At 38.3% G+C, this 17853-nt stretch overlaps 1 protein-coding gene across 1 annotated transcript in view; it reads right to left on the bottom strand.

Annotated features, from left to right (window-relative positions):
- Window positions 1-17853, bottom strand: part of INSC (INSC spindle orientation adaptor protein) — a 139758-nt gene that overhangs the window by 15719 nt on the left and 106186 nt on the right. Inside the window, exon 8 of the mRNA XM_062495349.1 lies at window positions 711-882. Coding sequence (XP_062351333.1) covers window positions 711-882 — 172 coding nt within the window. The remainder of the gene's footprint in view (window positions 1-710; window positions 883-17853) is intronic.

The raw sequence follows: 17853 nt of genomic DNA, 5'->3' as shown, positions 1-17853 counted from the left end.
AACTAGAAAATCCAAACAGTACGTTCTGACATGGAGCTCTGGGAAACTGAATTTCTAGACTGAAGGGAAAAGAATGCTTGAATGAAAGCTTCTGGTATTTGAGAGGGAGGGAGCACAGTGTCAGAAACAAGATATTCTTCTTTTTAGAAAGCAATGAGAAACTTCATCTTGTTTTTCTAAAGTATCCTCACTGACCCAGGTTAAGGAAAGTCTTTTTGTTACTTTTGTCTCATTTTACCATGGATCGGGGGTCTAGACAAGAAAGATCTTTTATTTTCTTGTAACAATTCCCATAGATTATATTACACTCTACTTTTTCTCTGAATTGTCATACAAATGCAGGTGTAGTGGTGAGCTTGAGTTCTAGCAAGTTTGGAAAATACAACAGGCATAAAGGTTAGCAGCTCTCAATATTCCTCTTTTATAGACAAAAATCAGACAAGAAGATGCTTTACTGAGAATTTCCTGAGGCTCTTAAGGTAATTTTCACACAGATATTATTTTTAAAAATATGCATAAATTCTATTCACATGTGGCCTGGAATAAAAAAATATTACATAATTGCAGAATTCTCTGGTTCAGAATTTCAAATTGTTATTTTATCTGTTAAGGGAAATATGGTGAAGATTATGCAGAGGATTTTTCTAACAAAAGAGTTATACCCTAACCTGTTATTTTAACTGGACTCAAAAGTCCCATAGAAAACTTACTGACAAGTGCTGTCACGATTTCTTCCATATTTTCCAGAAAGCTGCCGAGATGCTGAGTGAAGGTGAGGTGTGGAGATGTGATCTGGGCAATTACTGCTGCTGCTTCTGCATGAGTAGCTTCAGAATGGCTGGTATCAGTAAGGATGTCAGCCAGGCACAGTATCCCATCAACCTATGGAGAAATAATAGGTAGGAGTCAGAAATACTGAAGGAAGCACTTTGACAACCAAAGATGGTTTTACATTTGTCTTTTCTTGGCGGTGACTAAACTACTCAATGTATTTTCAAAAATAACTTAAACTCAGTGGCCTTTGTGCCACAGGAAGTTTCAGTTTAGCAAATACAAATGAGTTCATCATAGGAGTTTGTTGTCCTGCCAAAAGTCTTGCAGTTCCTTCTCCCTGAATGTTTCTGTGAAATCAGTTTTGGTCCAACAAACTCTTTTCTGACAGACACCTAAATTTAAACATGAATTCAAAAATAAGCTCTGATAAATAAATGTTAATTGCTAGTCTGCCTCATTTGAGCTCTACTACAAGATGCAAACCTGAGTGTGTACTAAGGTCTAAACAGGTTTTTAATTTTTGCCACTTTTCCCTGAAATTTTCACAAAGTCAATCCAGGATCATAAAGAATACTGTTAAGATGACCCTGGCCAAGCTGTTCCTGATGAGCTTGCACAGCACTTATACTAAAGCCGGGTCCACACATCCCTTGCTTACTTCAAAGGAAAACAGAAAAACTAGAAATTACTTAAATTTATGCTGCTAGAGTGTTTGAAGTGTTATTACACAGTTCAGGCAGATAGATCATATACACATATATTGGTTTAAGTTCTAGGAGACCCACTGGCACAAAGAAAGACAGCAGCAGGGCACATCCATCGGGATCACTGTTAGCAACCAAACAGCAAGGGAGTGCTCCCTGTGCACAAGGGCATAATCTGGGAACTTTCAAATTAACAGCAAAGTGTTTCTCCCCATTTGACATAGCCCTGAATAACTTATCACGTTGTCAAGCAAGTAGTTAGAAGAGGGGATCATTTAGGATGTAAAAGCCCTCCAAGACCACTGAGTCCAGCCCATGACTGAACACCACCTTGTCAAGCAGACGTGGCACGCAGTGCTGTGTCCATCATGGTGGCTGCACCACCTCCCTTGGGCAGTACATTCTAAAGCTTGACAATCCTTTCCATGAAGAAATGCTCCTGATGTCCAGCCTGACCCTTCTCTGGGGCAGCTAGAGGCCATTTCCTCTTGTCCTGTCTCTGGCTGCCTGGGACAAGAGACCAACTCCCACCTTGCTCCACCCTCCTGTCACTGAGTTGCAGAGAGTGGTAAGGTCACCCCTGAGCCTCCTTTCCTCCAGGCTGAACACTCCCAGCTCTGGACACTTTAGAGATACAAAGAGGAGTTAAGCAGGCTGAGTACTGAACTAAACTTCAACACTCAAACAAAAAACAAGCCCACATTTCATTGTACACCCTCTCTTAGCTCTGTTGTTCAGACTGTGCTCTCTGTCAGCTCAAAGCCTCCTCACAACATCTGTGCTAAGCCTTATGCATTATCTTCAAAAAGGGCATTTAGCAAATCTCTTATTCTCATTTTTGTTATTTATTAATACAGAATGTTGATTTATCCTAATTACTTGTCCTGCAGTGGGCATGAATTAAATTATTTGATAAGCACTGACAGTTACTGCATTTTATGTGAAAAGCTCTCAGAGATAAGAGTAAAAATGACCCTCTGTAAGATTATTCACTGGGATGCAGTTTTGAATAGGGAATAGACAATATCATTGAAACTCTAATAACAAAGATAAATATAAAAGAAATTATATCTATATTTTTCCTCAGATCACAAATGGTATTTATTGTAAAAGCTCTAGTACTGGCAAAAAGAGAAAGAATAAATTTCCCATGTTAAACTTTTTCTTGGCAAGCTTTCAACATTAATCTACCTACGGCAAAATATTTCCTCCTAGTTATGGCAGAATTCTACAGCTTGAAACAGCAGATTCACATAATTCACTGGGCTTCAAGGTATATTAATAGATCTCAGTGTCAAGAATTAATCTATGTCCTCACAAGATGATTTAATGCCCAAAGTGTGCTAGACAATATCATATGCAAAACCCCACAATTTTGTCACCTTGAAATCTCCCCAGATCACACCTTGTCTGGGGTCCAAAGGATATTAATAACAACAGGCAGTATAAAAAGTTAAACGTATTCCAAGACACTCGAAAAATACTTCACAAGAAACTTCTTCTAAGATCTGCTTCAGTCTTCAGCTCTAAATTTACTGCTAAAAATTCACTTGGCCATCTTACATTCAATGACCTTGACAAATGACTCAAGAGTATTTTTATGGTGTTTGAGAACAGGTAATGGCTTATGAAAGAGAGGTACAAGTACATGGTTAGAGTTTTCTATCACCCATAATTGTGCAAATCTACATTATTAATAGAAGCTTCTAACAATACATGGCTGTACTCAAATTTTAAATCACGTATTTGATTTCATTATTTGCTAAGGAAGTTTTTGGAAACTGTGAGTTGATGAATTGTGAATATATAAAGCAGATACTATTTTATTCAATACCAAGATAAATTACATATTTTGGGTCTACGAAAGCCAGCACTAGTTATTCTCCTTCCTTTTCAGAAACATGCAAAATAACTAACAAATTCAGCCTAAAATTTGCTCCATAGACTTTTCCCTCCCATCTTAAATACAGAAAATAAAATAATTCTACTTCAGCAGGCAACCCCATTTATAAGTGTCTAGCAATACATTTTAAAATGACAGAGGAACAATCTAATAAAAGCACTTTAACATCCAAAAAGAAATTGCTGCTCAAAGCATTTTTATAATTAGGTTTCACACTGAAAGGAACTTTGGATGGCTGCCCTGTTTTCTGTTTAATTTTGGTGAAGTAATCAGCTAAATGTCAAATCTGTTCATCACCTTGGCAATACAAAAGAACCAGTTAGCCAGATAATGCAAACAAATGAATTCCATGAATGCAACAAGATGCTGTGGAGCCCCTGCATTTGAGGAATGGCGTTCAGTAAACGCTTGATCACTAATATTTCAATATTGATAACTGGAAAAATGCCAGGAACTTACATCCTTATGAGCACAGCCCTGTTGCAGAAACTTAATCCAAGTGATAAAATAAATGTGTGACCATGTTACTGCATAGATCAAGTCTTCTGAAAGGAAATTATTTCTTTTTTCTACATCAGGAATGAATGAGTTCTGGGGCAACAGTCTTCTTTCTTCAGTATACCTGTCCTTCCTCTTAAAAATATTCAATAAAACTAGTCATCTGTTAAAGATACCCATACAGAGCATAGGATGAATTGCATTAATGGCTTCATTATTTGAAATATTAACACAACAGAAGTCTTAACTCTCTGCTTTCCACAAAGGGTTTTAAGGCAGTTTTTCCATGCCACTCTCGAAACCAAGACCCATCACCTTCCTTTTAGTAATGCCTTTGTTCATTTGTATAAAACGCTGCTGAAGGCCTTTTCTCATAGCGTGACTTTCCCTACCGTTCCTGTTTACTCACTCAATGCTCAGATGATCCCTACATATTGGTAAAATTTTGGTCAAACCAGTTTTTTTGCCTTCTCCAAATTGATCTCCAGAATTATTTAGTGAGACTGGGAAGTCTTACAGGCATCTGTCAGCTGATTTCCCACTGTCAAATCCATGGATAACGCTATCAACATGAATCTGGGTGCTGCTGGTAAGAAGAACCAGAAGATTTCAAAGCAGTTTTACAGAATAAAATGGAGATGTTGAGATCCAGAGGTAGGGCAGCAAATGTGGAAACAATACCACAAAGGGTATTGTCCCCTTAAATAATCTCACCTTTTCCAGAGGAGAATTTCAAAAGCAGAGGCTGCACCCAACAGTCAAGAACTGATAAATCAGAGCTGTGTGTCTTCTATCCTTTCATGCTGTGTAATAGCACCTCCTACCTGAAGCTAGGACAGCTGAACTATGTAGGTGAAGACATGAATATTAGCAGGGCAAACAAAATGTATAAAGGTGGATAAAAACCCAAACACATCAAAATTTATAGGATGACGGAGAGGGTAACAGAGAAAGAAGGCAGGGAGGGAGGATTATTTTATTCATCCTGCAAAACCCATATACTGTTCTTTGGATGACTTGTTACTTAGTAATGGAATTGCATGAGATGATATAGCAACAAAGTGATGCCATTAAAACATCCCCAAATATAATCCCAAGAATCCAAACTACTGCAACAATTCCATGGCAACAGCAGCACCCAGTGAACAAAACTGCTACGATTTTTATAATTAAATTTGTAAAACAGTGGCCATGACAACTAATTTACGAGCCCTGTGGTATACACCACAGAATAGTGTGGCGCTGAATGGAGGTTGAACACTTCCCAACTCACTAGTTTTGAAATTTCTGTCAATAACTTCAGCTTTGTATCTAAACTGGCACTGAGTTGTGTTTTGGTTTGCAGAAACTTTTGACTACAGCTTCCCATGAAAACTTCCCTCCTTCAGATGTGGTCAAGCTGATTAAGAGATATTTGCTCTTTCTGATGTTTATTCATCAAGGAGAAGGGTAAAGCTGATCTAGGAATATGGTTATGTGGCACAAGAGAAAAGACATTTGGCTGTATCAGCCTTGAAAGAATGCATTAAATGTGGCAATGCCCGAGTAGAAACCTTACATCAATGTTGCAGGGAGAAACAAAGTGGAAAGCAAGATTAAATAAGAAGTTCCCTACTCTGGACTGTCTAGCAGTCAAAAGTTAAATCCCCTGCAAAGCCCTTCTCCCTATGAAGCCAAGAGGAAGCAGCCCTGCACCTCAGAATTCATGTTCCTCGGCACTCAGAGATGCTCTAAGCTTGTTGCAGATAAAAAGTACAAATGGTTGTCAAAGAGATAATAGAGAATAAGTCATTTTACAGAAAGGTTGGACAAAATCAGTAAGGTCCATATCCTGACTTCCCTCTTATCTTTGCTTCAAGGATAAGAGAATAGCTGGCTTTGAACTCCCCCAGTACTGAGGACTGATATGAAGGGTAAGACAGTCTTTTAAAGTATTTTTGTGGTTGATAGAAGAAACCAGGTACTGCACTGCTATTAGCCTAGAAATATTCACATATTCCCACTCCCATAAATCACAGTTAACATTGCTTCAAACTACTCTCCACAAACAGAAGTGAAACACCCAAGGATAAAGTCAGCTTCCCTCATCTACTCCTCCAATGTGATATCCCTCCATTTCTACAGGATAAACACAGAGTGGCTACAAAGGGCTGGAGAAGAGACTGCAAAGGAATTTGCTTGCGATTATGTAGAAGTCATCTGTGGTGCAGGTAGGTGTTCACAGAATTGGGATGCATTGATAAAACAGAGGAAAAACCACTGGTCAAAAGTGAGCACAGTGGTTTTGGGGGGGGGGGGGGGGGGAAACATTTGCAGTAACCTTTGTACTCAGCATTTGTTACATTTTCTTTCTCCTATTCTAACAATTGCAGTAATGACTATGTTACCTGTAGAGTCAGAACCCTGTAAGAATAAGGAGGAACTATTTATGCTCACATATGATAAAGATTAAATTCTTGAAGTTATGTGATACATGACACCAAGTGTTTCTCAGGTTCTTGTGCCCTACATTTTTTGAGGGCTAGATACACTGGCTTGTTTTTAAGCTGCAAGAATCTATTCCTATTTGTAGGGTTTTCTTGGTATCTGCATTACAAATTCCAGAAAATACATGCTTGTTTCTTTTAAATAATGGATAAGGCTTTATACATTATATTTTGGGGTCTGAAATCCATTAAAATGAAGCCACACAGATCCAAAAAATGACTTGTCAAAAAGATGAGAGGAACTGTCAAGTGGTGTACACGAATGCTGAACAAGATACTGAGACCTGAAGTCTGAATTAGGGAAAGACCATATTTTAGTCATTTTCACATAGACCTCATTTTTATTTACCCTGGGGGATCATAGTCCGAGAAGAGGAAAAACACCCTCAACTATTCCTATAAACAAACAGGGGTCCAGGTTATGTGCAGCAGGGCACTCCAGAAAATGAGATGTTCTCCCTGAAAAAAGCCACACTTCAGTCATCTACTTTTAAATAAATAATGTCACAGACACTTCATGGTGCAAGGGTATATTCTCCAACACCTGGTGCCTAGCGTTTAAAAACAAGGACACGTTTTCAACATATTTGATTACTTTGTATTGTTTAGGTTTAGGTGTGACACCATGGTTTTAATTTTCAAGTGTCTCATAGTGTAGCTCTTCATGAGTAAAGAAAAAATCTCATGCACACTGCATTTTTAGAGGACCCTCTTATTCTATGAGGATAATGAGAAAGGGTCTCTATGCAAAAAGAGCAGCATGGAGGTCAGAGCCCCTCATTATCACCTAATCTAACTCTTCATAGTGCCTTTCCTATCTCAGAAAAATATCTGATAATCATCTTGCTAGAATTCAGGATTTGTTCAAGTCAAAAATTTGAAACCTTAATTATGCTGCAGGTTTAATTAATAAGTTTAATAATCCCTATTAATTATTAATACTGTCATTTCACATACAACTTCTCTCATTGAATTATAATTCTCAACAAGGTGTATACCATTATAACATGGTTCACACACAAATACAAGCCTACTCTATTCTCAAATTATGACAATGGAAACACCACGGAAGAGAGCACAGTTGCATTAGAGAGGTGAAGAAAGTGAGCAGTGGACAGCATAGGATGTTGTGCTTTTTTTCACTCTTATTTTAAATATGAGATTTTTGCAAAGGCATTTAAGAAAAAGAGCCCTATGCAAACAATTTTCCTGCAAACATTTCTCATTTCTATTATCAGTCAGTTTAGCCTAAAAAATATCCACTCACTAAAATGCAAGACTTCTGCAGTATTTGAATCATATCTACACTAAACAAATGCACTATAATAGTAGAATATTTATATAATTTAATGTATTAAACATAAATGGTAACGTCCTCAGAAAAATATTTTTATGTCTAAATTCACATGTTTGCCAAAACTGACTCGAGTGCTTTACTCATATTTCTCTTCCCAAAATTTTGGTTGCTTTTAAGAACAGCGCTATGAGGCACCAGGTGTTAATAGAATTGTTTGCTCCATTCATTACTTCACAATGGCTGTTCAATTATTTTAATAAATTATTTTAAATAAATTAGCTCCAGAACCAACCTTGGATGTGCCAGATTTTTATTGGCAGAGAATTTTTACAAGCAAGTTACAGAGTTTTATTATACCCATTTATAATGAAAACACTCACAGTACTTTAGCTATAAAACTTTTAGTGAGCAACTCAATAAGAGTCCATTCATGTTGTAATAACAACAGAGGAAATTGCTACCCTTATTTAAACAAAAAATTCAAAGTAAGTGAAAAAGGAGCAGTTTTCATCTGGTGAAAATTGATAGAACTTTATTGGCTACAGCAGACCCAAGTTACTTGATCATAAGATTCCTCTCCTGACAGATGGGTAAATCTCCTTGGGTCTCCTACAAACACTGATTTATGTCTATGGCTGCAGTGGCAATAAAATTATTTCAGAATTGCTTTAAGCCTGAGAAATTCAAGTTTAAGATCAGCTGTTCATATACAATCTTTATGAGCAGTCAGAGGTCTACTAGGAGTCATCAGGTAAAGTGATCTCAGATGTTTTTCTCTCCATTAGCACCTTCCAGTGCTGCTCTTTGGTCAAATACAGTTGCTACATTGATTCTATATTAGAAAAAAATAAGCACAATCCTAAGAAGCTGAGAAAATGGAATATTTTTACGAGATGAAATTTGATTTTTCTTCTACTCAATATTCTTTGCTGCTTTAACAGGCCTCAACATAAAGAACCACTCTTATGAAGGATAATAAACACATGTATTTAAAGTTAAGCTGAAGTTTGAACTAGGAGGAACAAAACCATAAATTGTTACACTTTCAATAGATTGTTCTTCCAACATATGATAATCCAAGGATAAGTACCATACAGCACTTGATACAGGGGAAGTTACAATCTGCATTTGAAATCATATTTCCAAGTCAGCTTATTTTCATAAGCTGATCTCGCATCACTAAAACAGGTCAGAACTGACTGAAGTTGAATTTGCCCAGGGAGCAGATAGCCTACTTCAATAGCCCAGGATCTTCTCCGGGTACTTTGGAAAGATAGACGTGGAAGTGTTATGTTATGGCAAAGATAAAACCCCAATTTGCCTAATTTTAACTGCACACATCTGGGAAAACAAATATGTTGTTTAGGAAAATCCTAAACACTGTTCTGATTCTGTCATCCAGTCACTGCCTGTTTTTCTAATATTGTCCCTAATCCATAAACAAGCTTTCTCGTTCCTAAAAAATGCAAGGGATGTTGTGACAGAAGGAATATAACAACCACAAAGTACTAAATATTAGTGTTCCCCAATAACACTCAAGGCTCGCTTCTCATAAGCAGTAAAAACTCTCATTCTATATTCAAACCAACTGGATGCCCCAGACCTGTAAAGCTCAAGTCTGGACTAGAAATTTCACATGACCAAGCTGCATTTTGCCATGTGCCAGTCCATAAAGAGCAGAGGAAGAGCCACTGCAGGTCTCCACAGAATGGTATTGGGTTTCTCCTGGATCCAGGAGAGCTCCCAGGATTAGGATCTGTTCTGCTTCAGAGGAAATCAAAGATAACATAACTGAACATCTAGAAGTGATACTAGAAAAGTTTGACAGCTAGGATTCTGAGGTATATACACATCACTCTGAAACCAGAGTTACTGAATCTTTGAGGCCAAAGAATGTAACTTTAAATCAAAATGTATCAGACTTTTTCAGAAAGAACTAGTATTTGAGGCATCCAGAAGAAATAAAATGCTTTCTTGAAGGACAATGCCTTGCCTAGAATGAAACTATGGTTTACTGGATTTTCTCCTGAGACTTGCCTTCTGTGTACTCCCCATTCCCAAAAGCATTAACAAAAAAAATTTATGTCATTTGCTAGGCAATCTAATCTTGAACAATTCAGACTGTAAATAAAATATTTCAATGGAAATATTTTTCCAGTATTTCATCTCTACAGCTGACAAAGAACAAAAGGAAGAAATAACAATGGACATTCTATTTATATTAGCTTCCCATCTCAGAGTACAAATATGTCCAACTTCACTGGGCAGCAGGCAGAGTCCTGGTCACATCTTTCTCACCCTTGGGAAAATGTAACAAGCCTGAACTGCTACTGAAAGAAATAACAGCAGCTGCTGGGGAAAAGCCACTGCAAAGTCTATGCTATGTCTCTCCTGCTATTTTCCACCGAAGATGAATTTAGGATATTTTTTGAAATTTACATTGACCGATGTCTGATAAGGAAAATAAACTATATAAAACAAGATTCAACAAATAAACAATAAACAAATTAGACCAAATTCAAAGCCAACAAGGGTCATTGAGGAGAAAAAAGAATGATCAGTGCAAATTACATTTAAAAATGTCCCCCATGTTGCTTACAATTAGATTAGTAACCTCCAAACAAAAAAAATTAAGGCCAATCTCGCTTACATGTTTTCTTTTCCTCTCTACATAAGACAAAGAGATGCTCTAGTAAAGATCTTTCAAAACTGTCTTGAAGTGAGTCTCTTGTGTGCTAAAAGCTGCTGGCTGTCTCACATTCCACAAATAAAGAGCATGTCTCAGGCTTGGTTTCACCCAAAATGTGTGAAAAGTGCCTTGCAACTGAGGCATTAATGATATGACAAACACAAGGTTTAGCATTCTTCAGTGGAATTAGGAGCCATCAATAAAAGTCCTTGCAACTAGACCTAGTTAAGCTAAGAAGTGTTCCACATCCCATGTTGTCCCAAAAGCCACTATAGGTCTTTACAGGTATCAATACTCTCAGACCACCTAGGTGCTCTGTTCACAACATCTGCTCTGAAGTTATGTATAAAAACCTAAATAGCAGCAATTGCACTGAACACGTGGCCTTTTGTTTTCAAAATATTTATGGAATTGCCAGTTTTTGAAACATTTTGTCTGTGACTATGATTTTTGCTAACACACCTATCAAATACCAATGGCATTTATTTCCATAGTGCTTCCCATCAAAATAACTTCCATATTGCCAACAGCAAAGATTCACCATGAACTCTGGAGATTCATTAGTCCCATCACTGAGCAAAGATATTTCTAAAGCAAAGTAGATCCAAACCACCTTTAGATGGTCCGTGCCATGACAGAAAGCTAATACTTCCCACTCCTAATGCACAACACCTGCAGGATAGCTCTGTCATCTCCATTGCCAAGCACCATGGACAAGTTGCCCAGCACCAACAGAGATATTGGCTGGCCTTTCACTGACACTTATGGCTTAGATCCTTAGCTGTTTTAGGGAAGAGCAACTTTAACCAGAAGTAAAATGCAGGAGTCACTACAAAGATGAACGGACAAAGTAAATGCAAGTACCTATTCCAAAGCTTTAAGGATATTTTAAGGAAATTGCAAATGTTTTTGTTCAAAATAACTGTCAACAAGCCATTCTTAAAGGAAGAAAACCACCAACAGTCTAATCAGTCATCTTTTAACGAGTTTTAACTGATCTCTCTTAATTCAATTGTAAATCCTAATCCATGCTACTGAAAAGGTCTTTGTTATATCCTTTCCTATCTCTCTCGGTTATTTTCTCTTTATTTGAAACTATAAAGTACTACTTACTGGTATAGGATTACTCTTCTTTTAAGAACTAAAAGGATCAGAAGTCAGCACTCGTAGTTTCTTTAAAAACCAAGAGAGAAAAAGAAGGAAGAAAAAGCCAGTGTCTTCTCAACTTAAAATCACTTCCTTTGCCATTACCACTTTCAGCAATTGTCATTCTTTGTCTTTTGTTTCTCTGTTTTGTTTTTTTCCTGTAAGAAAAATCAATTGTAATTACATGAGTATGTCTCAATTACCTGTCCTTTGTTTTTTTTGGGCTGGAAGTCCTGATCTGATTGATTGGACTTCTCTGTCCTAATGTCTTCTCCAATGCCCCAGGTTCCAAGTGCCTTATCTTCATACAGTGGCAAGTGCTTCATTTTTACTGGTTAATACAAGACAAATTTGTCTAGCAGAGAAATGTGCCAAAAATTATATGCAAGTAAAGTAAAGGAGCTTGAAGGGAAAGTGGACCAAATGAGAACAGCAAACACAGAATTTTTACAGAGTGACATCAATATCATTAATACACTGGCAAAACAAAAGCCGGTAAAATAAAGGTGCAGGGTGTGTTTCTCAACCTCATCTGATACAGCCACACAGAAATCCATGAGCTGGAAAATTCAAAAGCCACCAGCCCTCTGGGGCATAAATCATCAAAAATCCTTTCCTGAGTGAGGAGAAAACCAATTTGTCACGGCCTTTAAATGCACAAATATATTTAGCTAACAGGAGCAGAAAGTCAGTCATGTGTCTTCATCCATGAATATTTCCTAGGTGAGATCCTGTGACTTGTAACCCAGTTCTTCTTCCAGGATACAGGATGAGACAGGAGCAATCTTTAGTAACTAAAAGGTGACTTATGCCTTCTAATTATTTTTCTCAGAACAAATCAAGTGTCTTGCTCAAAAATAAATTGCAAACCTATTCTAACAGCTCTTTTACCTTCTCTTTGGTTGTAATTGCTTCCTCAGTCTAGACAGTAGTAAATTATCATGTTTGGATCATCCATGAGGTTCACATTACACATCTGGGGGAGATTCTAACTCCTGAGTAACTTCATTTCCCTCTCCTACCCTGTGCTATGATAAAAAACAAAGATAAAATTTACTTACCCTATGGTCATATAGTATGTGGATATAGGTCTTTAAAATAATGCTACTTATTATCCTTCAAATGAACTTTCATTTCTCCAGAAATTGAGTGTTTCTCAGACTGAATAATGGCCACATCAACAGAAAGTCCTGGAAGGTGTTTTCCCCTCTTTGCAAGTCTAGAATGATTCCATCATGGACAAAACGCCAAAGCATCTGGTGCTTATAAGGAGATGCTAAAATAAATGCAGAGGGCAGAGAGTGCTAAAGCAGTTAAGGATGGGCATTTTCTAGGAACTCAGATCATCGTGCTCATTCATCACATTTTGTGATCTTATGTGAGTAGGCCTACATATAACAGGAACTGAAATCTGAGCTCAACAGCACCTTGTGTGCAGGAACATTATTCTGATTCACTCCATTCTCTTTAGCATTATGTGACAGTTATTCCCAAATCCCTGTTCATCAGAACTATCTGCAATACATGATGCCTGAGAAAGCAATAACCAGGTGACGGCAAGTGCAAGTAGACTCATTCCCCAAGGAGCAGCATGTTGACCACTCCATAGTAAATAATACATTATTTACAGAAATCTGATATTCCATTCATTTTGTTACCTATTGAGGACTCCACACTGAGGGGGGTTGTTCTGCTTACAGCTCATTATTAGTATCCATTTACTTTTAATGGCGCTGCTCGTTAGCATTACCTGACTTTAAAGCTTGAAGACATTTTCCTGTGATAACTCCTTCCCTACCTGACACTCCTGGCATTCCTCCTGTTCTCAACTCTTCTCTCATGCACCTTACAGCCTTTTCAGACTGAAACTGAACAAGGAGCCATGCTTTCCTTCTGGTCCCCCTTTGCCCCATGCTCACATCCGGCTCCTCACCTTCTCTCCAAGCTTTTCAGCTTGATACAGTCACTATCAGGGCAATAGGAAAAGAAGGCATTTTTCTCCACTTCCCCAGGGATGCTCTAGCATTGAATGTTGCTAAGGATATTTTATTAATTAATATAGTTAAGGCAGAGAGTCTACCCTGTAGGAAAACAGTTCTCACACCGTCCAGGTTGATGTGAACAGATAAGAGAACCTAAACTTTTCATATTAAAAGCCCTTTTGACAGGGCTGGCCTTGATTTAAGAGGATGCTTCAGTGGTGCGTAGCTTCGGTCCTTATAAACCTGTCTTCCTAAATCCTCTGCTGCTTTCCTAAAATCACAGGATCGATTTGGGCAGGCCATACCCAGGAGCAGCACAAACCTTGCTGTAATTCCAGCCTCCACTGGGTGCCACTATTGCACAGCATAAGGTGCATTTACTGCGGGGAGTCAGAGCCTGGCAAAACTGACTTTTAACCTGTGCTTCCCTCTAGTGAAGTTTTCAGACCATATGTAGAGAATTATGACTCGGTTTTTATGACCCTAAAGCACCACGTGATAATCATTTTAGCTTAGAAATACGAGGATGATTTAATTCTTCCTAGATCTCTACAGCTGAAAAGCTCTAATGCAAAGACGCTCCAATTCTTTCCTGATTTTGTGCTTGAACAAGCCTTTTTGCCCTGTGTGTGGATCTCTTCCTCCATGCTGGCTGATAATCAATTTAGCCCTCTATTCTGCCCTATCTTTTTTAATTTCACTGCAGAGGGCCTGGATTAGATGACCTTTAAAAGTCCCTTCTATTCCAAATTATTCTATTGTCCTGTCGCCACCTAAAGTGCTTTAGCAGCAGCTTAACCAGCCCAAGGGTAAAATCTTACTGCAGATACCTTAGAAACCCCCACTCAATGATCTTAAACTGCATGCCCATCCCAAGAATGGCAATAACACAGCAAATACATTATCAGCCAACTTTTAAATTAACAGCAATTAAGTATTAGTTTTATGGAGTGGATTTAATTGCCATTTGATGGTTCATGGATATCCACAGCTTGATGGATACCATTCTGGTGATTCAAGCCGTAATCAAAAAAGACTGAAATGTAATGCTATTAATCAGTTTTTGAAATCCTGGGCAGATAATTCTATCACCTTTGGTCCATTTCACATAATCCCTGCTCCTGTATTTTGCTTTGTTTCCTTTTCCCAGGCCTCAAATAACTAACTAACTAAATAACTAAGCAATATCATCTAATATTATATTAATAAATAAAAATAATTACATATATACCTTATGTTTTTTAAAATTCATATTCTATATAATTAAATAAATAATCATTACCTAATGGAGTACTTTGAGAGCTTACAGAAAACATGCAAAATTCTTCCAGGCAAAATACTGCTAGAAAGATTTTCATACCAGCCTTCCACCCTGGAATGATTTGTTATCCTATTCATTTGGCAGGGCTGACACAACCACAATTGTTTCAAGTTTGCTGAAAAGGGGGAAAGCGGTGGCTCAGTATTTATGAAGTCCACTTTTGTAACTTGGTCTTCCCTCTCACTCCTCTCAACACTCGTAGACAGTGACACTGATAAGCACAGAAATGTCTATAGTCCCTGGCATTTGAAAGGATCTCAGCCTTTTCTAGCAGAGATCCAAAATACTTCCTTGAAAATCTTCTGTATTTTGACACAGGTTTTATTGCAAAGAGAAGCTTGAGTGACTGTGCCCAGTATTGGTTATATTATCACAGAGATGGGCAAAAAAAGCATGTAAGCATTAATCTGGCAGTCTAGACCTTTGTAAGGCCTGAAGATACAGCAGCAAGAGAGAACAAGACTGCACAATACAGAAGGCAGATCAACAAAAGCAAACAGCAAGTAGACTGAATCTTAATCTTCTTCAAAGCCAGTTAATCTTTGGCGCCAGCAGCTAAACGGATCTGTGGTACAGGTCTGGAGGCAATAGGTAAGACCTGTGCTCTGCAGACTAGACATCCCTGCATTGCTGGGAACTCAAAAGTGGCTGTTTGTGGCTAAGGAGAAACAGATATTCACTTGGCAAGGTAAACTAATACATTCAGAAATTCACCCAGGGCAGGAAATACAAACGCTTGCAAAAGAAGATCGAGACAGAGGCAGAATTTCACTCTATTAGAACAGCTCTGCTCCAATGCTCTCTTAACATTCCAGCTGCTGTTCAGCAGACATGGCAAACTCTGCAGGAGTGACCATCACCCATGTACTTGTTTCCATTATGCCTACTTACTGAATCATGTTAGAAACAACAACAGGACAAAAGAACTATCTACCTGCTCTCTAAAATGATGTATGTCTATTAGGCATGAGGATGTAAAGGAAAGGTCACAAATGGAAAGATGTTTGAGTTTATAAACCAATTTGTGCTATCAAAAACTGGGAAATTCTTGTCTTTTTATTAACAGCTGAACTAAAAATTTCTGGGTAGGAGATCCCAGTCCCACTTCCAGGAATCTAGGATGTGTATGGTCTTTCCTACCTCACCAACAGCTCAGGAAACTGCCTGTGCACAGCCACCAGAAATACTTTCCCAAGGGGACTTGTTCTGCCTTCAGAATTGTTCTGGGCAATTGTCAGGCTCAGCATAGCTTTCCAATTTTACTTATTTTTTAGAGTTTTATATGTCTCTTTGTTTTAGGTTTAGTTTCTTTCCCTTATTTTATAAACCACGGTTAATCAGGGGCTCTGGGCAGTAAAGCTGAGAATTAATAGACACTAGTGTGACAAGGAAATTATGTCATCACCAGCAGATCTTTCATGGCTCTTGCTGTACATCTTCATGTGACATGGTGTCTCCAGTGGCACTGGGCTCTGCTTTGTGAGCATCCAGCATTCCTTCAGCCAGACAGAAGCTGTCACAAACTCTTCCTAGAAGGAGCTTCTTTGAAAGTTCAAGATCTGCATAAAAGATACTTATCTCCTTACAAAATATGGATGCACATATAGGTGGAAGGAAAGGCTATAGAGTCCTGAGGGACAGAGGGAACACCTTTAGCTGGTGTATTGACCTCTCTGTTGTAACTAAGAACAGCAGTGTAGGGATTAGTAAAACTACTAAGACAATTTCTGCTCTGCTGTCAGACACCACTGTAGTTATGACATCACAGAATTTCATGGCACGTTGAATAGAAAAAATCAACTTCTTCAGTGACAGATGTTATAGATCCCCTGCTGAGTGTCAAGTCTTCATGGGATGTATGTAAGAGAACACTTTGGCCTCCCTTCCAAATCCAGATTTCTGAAGTGCTCCTGGCAGAAATTGCAGAATTGCAAAAAATGGCAGTCCATTTTTGTAATCCAGCTAAACACATTTTTAAACAAAGACAAGAAGGCATTTAGACTCTGGCAGAGACACACAAGTGTGCCATTATGCAGACGCAACAGAAGCTAGAAAGAAACATTGGTTACACCAGGTGGCTTGGGATTAGACATGTTCCATTTGTTGGATGATGCACTGGCTGGATTGTCCCAGCCAGAAAGTAGTATTCAACTCCTTGGTGTCCAGATGGAGAGCAGTAATGAGTAGATCCCTCAGGAGCCCATATTTGGGTCAATACTTTTTGCTATCTTCCTTCACTATTATTTTCTTGAGTTTTAAACTAACAGTTTCAAATAAAAAGGTGTGACAGCAAAACAAGGTTATCTGTCAGTTATATATGAAGTATAAAGGCAATGCACACACATCCAGTGTGGCAGGATTCTCAGTAAGAACACATCATGTCAAAAGCCTTGCAGAAGTTCAGGTAAATTATATCAGTGGATCTTCCCTTGCCCACTAGTTAGCCACTCCATCACAGAAGCCATTAGGCTGGTCAAGCAGGACTGGTTCCTGGCTAATTTAAGTTACTGTGAAAACTTTTCCACACCTCCTTTGTGAGAGCAAAGTGGCAAAGATGAGTTCCTACAAAAAAAAAAAAATGGACAGGCTTCTGTCTTGTTAATTCAACCTGCTGATCCCATAAGGATTCCTTCTTCATCTCAGCTGAAGATCCTTGTCAGACATGCATATGAGTATGCCCTGAGCCATACAAAACTTGCTGATTGGTTCCCAGGGACTGCAAAGGAACAAAGCCCTCAAAAGGAAAAGCTCGAGACAGTACTGGCAAGGGAAGGAACAGTCAGTGAAAAAGCTGCTGTCTGGAAACTTAATGATAGGCAAGAGAAGAAAGGTACAGGTCAGGTAAATATACAAGCAATGTTGTTAGATGTTTGTCTAACAGGATTATTATCTTTACCAGAAGAGGTTGTTTTTCTAACAGCTCTTTATGTGTTTTCAAAGATGCTTTATGAAACATGAAAGTTTTAGTGTAAATCAGGCAGTGTGCCAGACCTAAGTGGCTTCCTGCAAACAAACCTAAGCAAAAAAAATCCCCTTACAGAGACACACAAACA

The sequence above is a fragment of the Cinclus cinclus genome, chromosome 6, assembly GCF_963662255.1.
Source record: "Cinclus cinclus chromosome 6, bCinCin1.1, whole genome shotgun sequence".
NCBI lineage: Eukaryota > Metazoa > Chordata > Aves > Passeriformes > Cinclidae > Cinclus > Cinclus cinclus.
This window is presented reverse-complemented; position numbering and strand designations above follow the sequence as displayed.